The sequence below is a fragment of the Bombus vosnesenskii genome, unplaced genomic scaffold (genome assembly GCF_011952255.1).
Source record: "Bombus vosnesenskii isolate JDL3184/JDL3185 unplaced genomic scaffold, Bvos_JDL3184-5_v1.1 scf7180000014105, whole genome shotgun sequence".
Taxonomy (NCBI): Eukaryota; Metazoa; Arthropoda; class Insecta; order Hymenoptera; family Apidae; genus Bombus; species Bombus vosnesenskii.
This window is the reverse complement of record NW_022883371.1, coordinates 927,157-938,372: the sequence shown is the minus strand read 5'-3', so window position 1 is coordinate 938,372 and position 11,216 is coordinate 927,157. Positions and strand designations below refer to the sequence as shown.

Sequence of the window (11,216 nt, the reverse complement as noted above, 5' to 3'; positions counted from 1 at the left end):
GTAACGCGCTACAGATGAGACCCTTTTCGAGATTTTATACAGTGAGGCAAGCTAGTTCTTGTAACGAGATATATCTTTCAGTTGCATTACCTGTGAAGAAAGGAACGCGGCTCGAGTGTAAGAGAATGCATTAGCAACCTGACCCTCCGTTGGTCCCGTCAGTACCAGCACGTAAGTTACTCCAAGGAGAGGTATCAACACGAGTAACGCTTTACTCGCCTTTCGATACTGCTGGGTTTCTGCGTTCGTCGCTGACCAGAGTTTTGTTATCAGCACCTGTAACGAAGAATCGTTGTAACGATGATTAGACAGAGGAAAGTTTAGATGGAGAATAAAATAAAATAAAATAAAATAAAATAAGTAGAATTGTACTTCTGAAAGATGGCGATGATTGATAGAGATAAAATTTAATGGGTATCATATTTTGTAAAATAATGTGTTTAACTATAAGTAACATTCGCTTACGCTTTTACCATAAAATCTAATTGTTTCACTGACAGGGCTTCGTTGCTGACGATCGTGTTGTTGATGTTACCTCAGATGTTAAAAAAAGAGAAAAAAATCGGCCGTTTAAGTATATGTACTCACCCACATTATCATGAAAAGAAACATCACGTTGATGCATAACACCAAAATAGCGGGGGCTTGGTAGAACCAGTCGTAAGCATGTGACACCATCCAGGGACAGTGCTTGCCCAATGCAACTTCCTGTGAACATTGTTGGCTACAGTGCTACTGGAAACTAAGCCAATTCTCGGTTAACTTTATTAGCAAATGTCGCGTCGTTCAGTTTCTTTCCCTCATGGTTTCTTTCAGCTCGTTGACTTTATCTATTTACTATGTAAGATGTCGGGAAAGTTTTGCTGTACACCGAGAGAAGCAGATACAGATGCATGAGTCTTTTTCCTAGGAATTAAACGCTCAATTTTAAACCGCTGGGGAGCGAATAACGACTCGGAGCATTGGACATTACGTAACATAAGTTACTTAATTATAGACATGTTGGGTTGTTGGAAACTTCTCTTGGAACACGTAAAATAACTAAAAAAAAAAAAAAAGGAAGAAAGGTCTATGTAATATTTTATCTTCGATTGAGGAATTAAAACTGAACCGTGGAAACACGGTTTCAACAAAGGTGAAAAGTCCTTAATTAAATGCGTTTGCTGACGTACATCCCTTGAGAATATCTTTCCCTCTTCCTGTTACATCGTATCGACTACTCTTCTTTGTCCTTATTTTTCGTCCACATCGCGTACCTCGCCGGTATGTTAACGCGGATCGTGTCTCGAAACCTACATTACGATATTTCTCGATATTATCGGCATTCATAGCAGGAAATTAGGGTATCGTCGAAAGTTTGAGGATCTTGGTATCAGGTATTCTCCCTGATCATATAATACAATAAGTCGCAAAAATATTCATATTGTCAATTGTCGTCCTCGATAGATAAGAATTGTAAAATATATAGTGTAAGAATAACATGAATCTTTCACAGTCGGCAATAAGGGTGATATGAATACTTATGTGAGTCATTATAGTACGTAGTATGAGGCGCGAAGCACGCATTATGTACATTTCTTATATCTTACTTATCTTTTAAAATACCTGTAGAGGACTTGTGTAGAGGAGGTTGATCGTGACATTTATATGACGAGATTGCTCGTTGTTGAAACCGTCATGTGTATTTTAAAATAGTTAATAAATAAGTACAGATAATGTTCGCAAAGACGTTCGTACTAACGGATTCGCTAAGACAGTGTATAAGTCGCAAAGTAAGATCGCTGATAACTCGTTGATAACTGACAGACACTCGGTAGATACTGCTTCGCGCGACTAACTGATAACTGATAAATAACTGAAATCCTTACGATCAACTATCCTCTACACAAGTCCTATACATTGGTGACCCCGACGAGATTTGAACACGACTAAACAATTCAACCATACAATCATACTCTACAAGTCTCCGAATACCCGTATTAATTAATTTAATTTCGTAAGATTTCACCTTTTGTGAAACGCGATGGAACTCTGTGAAGAACGATTGCTTCGACCACTCCAGGTACAAAAATATTCAGATGAGAAAAAGTTAATAAATAAGTTGATAATAAAATAATAATTCCGACGTATAATAACGCAATAGATATTTCAATTCGTTCTTTTCCAGTTATCTAGTCTTTTTAGACCTTTTGTTAATATTCGAAGTTTATGTAAATTTTCTCGTACCTGATTTGGTTGGATCATGATACTTTGATCCAACGATTTGGCGATAGCCCACATGGTGATGAAAAGGACTGGTATTCCTGGAATTATAATACGGCATACTTAAAAACGCAATAGTTTTTTGCTAGAAAAATTTGTTCACAGACTAAGATTATTGTAATCGATAACAATAAAAAATTATATAGAAAATTTCAGACTGTGTGAAGTAAGATAAATTTTAGAGAGCAAAGATAAACAAATTTTTTTTCCAAATTTCGCATAGTCGGATTGTACGCATGCTTCGGTGACTAAATCGTTCTTTTTCTGCAACGGGGATACGTTGCGAATTCAAAGCAGTCGATATTGATTTTTAGTTCATCGAGTCGAAGCATAAAATCCTGATTATTAAGATTCTCTGCGCTTCGAATATGGATTTCACGGAAAGTCACAGTATGAACGAATATGTATCTTCCGCTGAGCGAGAAAAGAAATATTAGGTTGGTATATTTGGAATACCGAATTTTAAAATCAAACTTTCCTTATACGCAGTTTCTCTTTCATTTATTTCAGCGCCGAGCGTAGTCATTCGTTAAAACGTAGCTGTTCTCAAAATACATAATACCAGAGTAATAAAAATTATCAATTCCAGACATTAAATTTATGTTCCCGGTAAAATTTGCTCTACAAAGAATACAAAGTTTGCACGGTGTTTCTTCGTTGATCCGAGTTACCGAGTGAGTAGCAGTGCTTTGAAGAATAAAAATGATGTCGTGAAACTTTACCCCATCCTATAACAAGACACAGCTTCAACTTGATATTATCGCCTGTGAAAGTCTTGACGACCAATAGGAACAGATACAGGCCTGAAATAAAAATACATAATTTACATATAATTTGTGTAATTTACAATCATTGATACGAATAACAGATTATTTAAATAATTTCAAGGTCACGAATAAAATTATTCGATACGAAAAATAATAAGAAGGAATGTCGCGATTCGAAATTCGAAATTGTAATATCGACAGACCGAATCAGATTACCTTCTACGAACATCCAAAAGTAATTAGTCAATTGGAAATAATTCAGCAGAGACAGGAAAACGATACAGGTTGGCACGTCCGGTTGCATGGACACCTGGAATAATTGTTCAATCTAAAAATTAAGCTGAACGATGATCCAACGCTCTCGTACAACTCGACGAGATGTTCCATTTTGCATTTATGCAAAAAGAAAAGAGTAAAAAGAGAAAAATTATCTGTGGCATGCGTGTGCAAATTTTATCATCCGTAATAAAAAATTGTATTTCTATACGCGTATAAGCACCTACATAAAACATTTTAATTTACATATAAATGTAGTATCGTATCTAGGGTAAACATTTTATCTTTCTTAATGGAACGTCGTGTTTCTGTCCGACCTGTTATATTTTAATCCAGTATAATTGAATGTGTATACATTTTTCAATTTTTTTAAAACGGGAAACCAATTAAAATCATATACCTATCGTATCGAGGTACCATATTAAACATTTGAGATATCATCCTAAAAAATGAATTTTTATATTTTCTCAATTTCTTTCGTTTCTATAAATGAAAGACAAACTGTAGAGCATATTATTTTAATCTACGAATTTCTGTGATTTATAATTGAATAAAATTCTGAGTATTATTATCTCATTTTCAGTTGCAGTAGTTGCAGATGAACTGAAATAATCCCGTATATGGAGCGCATTATCTTCATTTATAATGGTGTCTATATTAGGGAATAAGTATGAGTTAAACAAAATGGAAACGAGGAAGAGAAAAAGAGTCGAAAGAGGTCGAGTAAGTCATTAGAATTTCTTAGTGGTAAATCAATAATAGGAAAGCGTTGGTTTCGGAGTGTGTAGTGTATATTAGATAAATTTTATAATAATTCATTTTTCTAATTCTATTATATTCTATTTCTTTCTATTTGTCTATTTATTTCTCTATTTCTGTTATATTTTTTCGAAATTTGCAGCGATAGAAAAACACAATATATCGGAGATGATCTAATTATATAATAACAATAAAACACTTGTATAATCTTACAAACAGTACAATTTCTTTTACAGTTGATACGATATTTCTTAATGGAAAAATCAACTGGAAGTATTTTCTACCACAAAACCCTTATCACCTTTAACCGAAACATTTATTTTTTCCTCGTTACACGCATTCCTCCTATGTGACGGCCACATACAGAGGGAAAAATGGTAGAAGAATTGGTAATTAAAAGCAGCCCAGTGAATTGAATTTTACGCGAGGCCAATTTCACCGTAACCATTTCATCGTTCGTATTGGCCTTTTAATTATCGAAAAACCAAACGCGCATCGACTATTCCGCAGGCGTAATTAATTTTCCTTTCTATCGGTTCGTTAGCGCGTTACCAGAGGTTTTGCGACCGATGAGCAAACACATTTCCGGTTCCTCGTCGGTGAAGCAAAACGCTATTCGACTAATTTAGCGACGCGATACCTTGTCCGTGTCTGAAACAGTTTAGCTGTTTCTCCTGGCATAATATTTTAAGTTTCTTTTAGCACGATGATTCTGTATTGGAGATAAAGCAAAAAAAATTTAGATTTATTCGGGTGTACGAGAACAGATTTTCATTGAAATTGTAACTACAAAGACAGCATATAAAAAAGCATCGGAATGTTCTCGAAGTATACGAAAAAGATTCTCGTTAAAATTTCTGTACTAAATATTGCAATAATAATGTATTGTAACGTGTTAAAATATGGTTGAATTTGAAGAATTGCGATTGTATCAGATTTTATTGTAAAATCTTATGCAATTTGTATTTGTGGAAAGTTTGCGATCAAATCTCACACGAAGAATTCTTTCGTGGAAGTTTCATTCAAGAAGTTTGAAACGAATCTTCGCTCCAAGTTCAGCGTATGGAGTGTAAAATTGAAAGTTTCCTCTTTTGATAATGTCGCTATGACAAGTATAAGAAATGTTTGCTTCGAATTCCGTGTAACGATTGGAAAAGTTGATGGAAGAAGAAATTGTGAGGGTAAAAATATTAAGCAAATCCTTGGAATCTTTCTTTAGAATTTCTTCTCTCTCAGTCATACAAAAACTTAGGAACCACGTCAAAGTATGCAACTTTTCTCGCGTGATAACTTGTGAACAGGAAAATACTTAAACTTAAAAATTGGTATCGTTCACCTTCATTGGGAAAATGGTTTCAATCGACATAAATCAAAATAAATTTAGGTTGAAAAAGCTGGACGAATTTGCCCTTCTTCTTTCTAAATTTCATGGAAAAATTTAATATACGAGGTTTTCTTCCAAAGAAATATTCTAATTTTACGTTTCTGCAACAAGTGACGGCATTCTAGTTCTCGTCATTTTGTAGGTCAGGTTTTGTAGATAGTTTTTATCCGAAAGTAATAAGCCTTTCCATTTCTTTTCTACGTCTGTTCTCGAGAACAAAAAGATTCTGTGATAAAAAAGAAAGTGGAGCTCAAAGAACAATTATTTCGAGCAAATATAATCTTCCGTTTTATAAAGGCAAAGTGTTAACGATAAGAATGCTAAATTTCATTTCTCCCATGAATTAAAGGATGTAGGTGGCTATCTGATTATGTCAATTGGTTTTTTCATTTAATACTTTATCGTTCAACCGCACTATGTGTATTGTTTCTACCTAATATACACATACGTTTATACAGAATAATAGTAGTATAACTACGTTTGTACAGAGCGGAGCGGTAATTGTAGCGTATCGAACAGGCAGTGGTTTTACATGAAACAATAACAGAAAAGTTTGATATAATATTTTTTCACACGAGGTTTCGCTTTCGAGAAAATCGGCTTTAGAGGTTTGACAACTATATTTTAATTTTGCTAATTCCGAACTGAACAAGAGTAAATAATCGAGAGGGGGTTAAACTACATTGGGAAATAAATAAAAAATGTAGAATATCATCTTTTCAGAAGGTGCTACATTTTCGAGAAAAAGAAATTTGGAAGTATATCATGTGCGTGTATCAGACCAGTTCGTAATTAAACATATTTAAATCTTATTTTCTTGAAAATGGAGCTTTAAACGAACAAATATTTTCACAGGTATAATAACCTTCCGTTTATTGTTTACTCATACCTAACCGATACTTAGGCAAGTTAAAGTATACTCGACAAATTTCCAAGTTGGATTTTCCCAGAAGCGAAGCGCCGTATGAAAAGTTTTATTCTATATTTTCGATTATCTTTTCACGTAGCATTGCTTCCTGCTCGATTGTATTACGATTACCGCAGCATCCTGTATACATTTAATAAATAAAATTAATTACTCAATAGTTAAAGAGTTTCAGAGGATATTGTGTTTTTCGTGAAAATACCTGCATCACGTTGTTTAGAATCCACATCAGGTCTGCAAGGATGTAGGTAAACATCAAGTTCGTGTGTATGTTGTTTCTGATGCATCTGAGTTCCCTGAAACAGAGTTAACGATTTATCAAGTAATTTTTGCGGTCTTTTGCTACATTGCTCGTACTGCTCAATATTCTTTAGAACGAATGATGAAGTTTTCGAAAAATTATAGGTATATGTGGATTAAATAATTAGTTAAGAAAAGTTTCGATTCATCTTATTTCTGTTTTTGTAAAAAGATAAATGGACAAAATAACGTATAACAAAGACGAATGAATACAAGTAAAAATATCGTCCATAATTATGATTAGACGCACTTTGTAACTAGTTTCGTAGAAACTAACAAATCTGTACATGAATCACCGTGACTCTTTGCGGACACAGTTCGAAGTTAAGCAGTCTGTAATTCTATGTTAAACAAAATTACTGCAGCAAACTAGGTTCTAACTGACCCGACGTAAACGAAACGATGCGTCTGTCTTAATAACGAAGACATATTTGCTCCAACAAACAAGTAATAATTTATAGCGAACTTTTTACAAACAGACTTGATAGTTACGTATATGTAATATAACATTTGTATATATATATATAAAAATGTATTTTTGTATATATATAACATTTAAATGTAAAAAACATTTTATTATACTATGCAGGGTGAGTCGGAAATTGTAGTACAACGGGACACGACATGCTTGTACGTGAAAAAATTAGTCGAAAGTGGATAACATTTTTTCACGTAGAATCATCTCTTGTCCGGTTATACTTCCGCACCACTCTGTACAGATATAACGATGACCAACACCATAATCCAATATAGAATTTTAATAACAGTATTACACGCGTAGAGAAGTCACTTGCCGCTGGTGACAGCAAGTTTGTTAGCTTGTTATTAATTTGTTAGTTGCAGTAGCACTAAACGGAAGTTTATATTGCGTTGATGGCTTCAGCCAGCGGATAACTTTGAAAATTTGTTTGAGTTTCGTCGTTTCGGTTGGATCGTTTCTCTCTTGCAATTCGCAGCATACGCTGGGACATTGTACAGTGCACTTTTGAAGGCCAGCAACGTATGGCCCGCGTGCGATGCGATTTACTTCCATGCGACGTATAGTAATTCTTGAATTAGATAGATATGTGACGCTCGTGGATCGCGCTGTTTCGCAAGCAACGTTTCACCGGCACAATATTATGGAAATAAAGGTGAGACAATGATTGTACATTGAATTTCCGGTGAATATCAGGTCGGTGAGTTTTAAGGTAGTTCGACTTCAGTTTTATCACTGGCAAACAAGAGGTAAAGCGGCGCGATGTGCAGTCGCTGAATAATTTCAGTAGAACAACGCCGAATTAGTCAGACGTCGCCAAATACACCTGGGACAGCCTAGTCGTTTAGATCATAGTCCCTATTAAATTTCATTCCTCTGAAGTTTGAACTTGATTAGTTAGTTAATAACGTTTATTAAATTTCGTTTCATTATTAATTATAGTCAACTGTATTCGTTCGAGATACTGAATGAATGAAGTGCGTTTTATAATTACAAAACAACTTTCAATCTTTATAGGTTGCTTTATATCTTTTTGTAGAAAGTTAATTAAAATACGTAATGATAATACCAAATGTTAACCCTTAACTTACTCTTCCAACTTACATTTTCGAAAGAAATAACTCGAAACATGCACGTTCTTGTTCCAGAACAATACAGTGGCGATGTTATAAAATAATCGGACAAAATCGGTCAGGATTAACATTTACGTGTACGAAGGGATAAATTTGGTTCCATACGTTCGAATTGATTGAATTTATTAAATCGCATCGGTAGCCTTTAGGCTAATGGCCGATACACAATTTCACGTCGAACCTCTCTTCCCCGATTAAGTTTCATTCCAGCGCATGATTTAAAGCAAATTGTTCCGTGCTATGCTTTTAACAGCAGCCATTGCCTTTCAACCGCCACGAGAGTGCTTCGATGCGGTCGGTCGCAAAAACGCGATTAATTATTAAGCGAATATACGATACATACGCGACAATGATTTATACGAAAATAAGGAAATACAGCCGTATCGAATACTTGAAACAAAATCCGCTCGTGGTGATGTAAAAATCTCTGATGTCATCATGTGTTTGTTTCGTTTCCTTTTCTTATCGTTCGATCGATACAAAAGTCAGTCATCGGTCTGGACCAGAATCATTATTAATGTTTTCGCAATTCTTTCTCTTAATAACTAAATATAAAGATAATACTAAAGGTGGTCTTATTAAATATTGGTATATCGTTAATATAATAAATAAGTTATTGTTCGAATACTATTATTTATAAAGCACACGCTATGGATAATAAACGATATTTCAGTGTTATTTTACTTATAAAGCGGAAGTGGATACGGTGCAGCTACTTCTTCATTCCGTGCAATAACTTCTACGATGAGAAGAAACGAGGAAAACAGACTTCTCGCAGTATTAAAAGAATATCGTGTCTCACAGCGTAGAAACAGAGCGATATAATAATATATTTATTTAAGGCACAGCGTCGTTTCAGACGAACAGAATTAACTAGGATGTTTTCAGATAATTTTCTACGAAACGTTCCAAATTAATTCGGAAATAGGCCATCAAGAAAACATGATAACTGTTGATCTTCTTTCGTGTTCTCGTTAAAATGGTGAATAAACAACTTATTCTCTTCCTCTTGCTAGAGGTCTTTTCGTTTATTTATTAAGGTTCCATTTATTAAGTTAATTATGTTATTTTTGATTATATAATTTATTTATTCATTATGTAATAATTTATCATATTTTGAGTTAGAAAAACGCCTGTCACGCAGGAAATAATATCTTTCACGTCGTTAACCTTGTGGCAGAACGTTGTGAAATAAAATCTAAATTAATAATTGAAAAACATGTATAAAATCGAGCGTAGATTGGTTTAATTAAATATACGATAGTTTTGTTGAAACCAGGTAGAGTTAACATTTTATTTTGAGAAAACTGATGTTTAGTGTGCATGAGTCTAATATATCCGCCGGAAACCACGGATTCACCACGGACTGCGTTTCAATCCTAGATACTCTTAATAAAATATCCCGTGTTCCGTACATTCGAGCACTATACTGAGTTTCATATTACCTTCCTTGCTCTGTATTTCTGAAATTCCTCTTTGCTACATAGATTTCGGTCTCAGAACTTGATAAGAGCTGGTTACAAACGACCCCAATGACGACTGCTTTGATTAAGATAAATAAAGATATATAATACGTACATTAGATTCTAATTAATTTTTATACATTATACGCTAATAACAATACCTTGAATAAATTTCTTTATCATATTTAAATCTCACATAAGAAAAATTAGAGGAATTTGTAAGAAACGACCAAGATTCGGCTACAGAATCGAAGCTTTTACAATCGGTTTGTGGATTCTATCTTTCGACCATTGCATTAGCCTGAAGTATCCCTCAGTAAACCTTACTTCCAAGTGAAACCATTTGCTTTCATGGAAATATACGCTGGTGTATGCTGTTTCTTGGAGATAAATGAAAGTAGGAGAATTGAAGAATGAAGAAATAGGACTCTGTCGAGGGTGATCCGCGCGATAGGAAGCTTCAAAAAATTGATCTGAAATTCTATGTAAAGTAAAACCGAGGGATGATACATATACAGCATATATTACAGTTGCACTTTTTCATCTTTCCTTTTTCCCCATGTCCCTTTCTACTTTGCTCCGTGAGTATAGTATATGTGCTTTGTCTGAATATCTAAATTTCGTATCTCATCTGGATTTTCACGATAATATTCGAGGATTCACTAATAAACCATCCATATTACCATCTACCAATAAATCCCTCAACTTCTCATCTACTGTACGCATTATATTAATTAAAAACTAATATTACATTTGTTTTTAAAGAAAGTAATCACCATCCTTCACCCAACGAAATAAGAACAAACATTACGATTAAACCACGTTCAAAAAGTTCAATCCGACTTGTCCTAGATGCTCTTTGAAAATTTCATTTATACTATTTCCATAATTTCACTTCTTCCATACTCAGCCCATAATCGTCCCTTTACCGAATCGAAAACCGTAACAATGGTTCGTTAAATTTATCTAAATTCGATCTACTTTTCGATCAAATTCCAGTATCACGAACACGTTTTGTTTGCGAATCTGGAATTTTACGCTTCCTCTATTTCGCAATTCCATTCTCCCGTAAAACCCATTTTTGTGCTCGAATAATAATCCTTTAAAGCTTATCTTTCAGTTACATTCGAACTTTTATCCCACGGACGGTTGCTTTCATCCAACGACCGTTGGTTTTATTTAACGAATAGAAAGAATGCGTTATAAGGTTTGCTCCATTTTGCGAGGCTCCATTTCCGGAGGCGATGGAAACACAGCACCTTTCAAACGATGCGGTTAATAAATGATCAGAATTGCGAGTGCCAGGTGAAACGTTGTTTCCCTGCTCGTTAACGTGCACAGGGCAAAAAGATACTATCGCGTTTCTTTGAACATGCCGATCGACCTATGCATAGAAGGCCGAATATTCGTTTACGAATATTTTTCATCGATTTCACGGTGCACCGTACATGCAAATCGCTATCATACTA

General features: G+C 34.5%; 1 protein-coding gene across 3 annotated transcripts in view; it reads right to left on the bottom strand.

Moving 5' to 3' along the window:
* Positions 1 to 11,216, bottom strand: part of LOC117239583 (diuretic hormone receptor-like) — a 75,899-nt gene that overhangs the window by 2,190 nt on the left and 62,493 nt on the right. For all 3 annotated transcript variants that reach the window (XM_033505287.1, XM_033505286.1, XM_033505284.1), the window contains exons 3-8: positions 6,576 to 6,669; positions 3,246 to 3,339; positions 2,985 to 3,065; positions 2,227 to 2,303; positions 589 to 708; positions 91 to 276 (exon numbers count right to left, since the gene is read on the bottom strand). In XM_033505287.1, the coding sequence (XP_033361178.1) occupies positions 91 to 276; positions 589 to 708; positions 2,227 to 2,303; positions 2,985 to 3,065; positions 3,246 to 3,339; positions 6,576 to 6,669 (652 nt within the window). The remainder of the gene's footprint in view (positions 1 to 90; positions 277 to 588; positions 709 to 2,226; positions 2,304 to 2,984; positions 3,066 to 3,245; positions 3,340 to 6,575; positions 6,670 to 11,216) is intronic.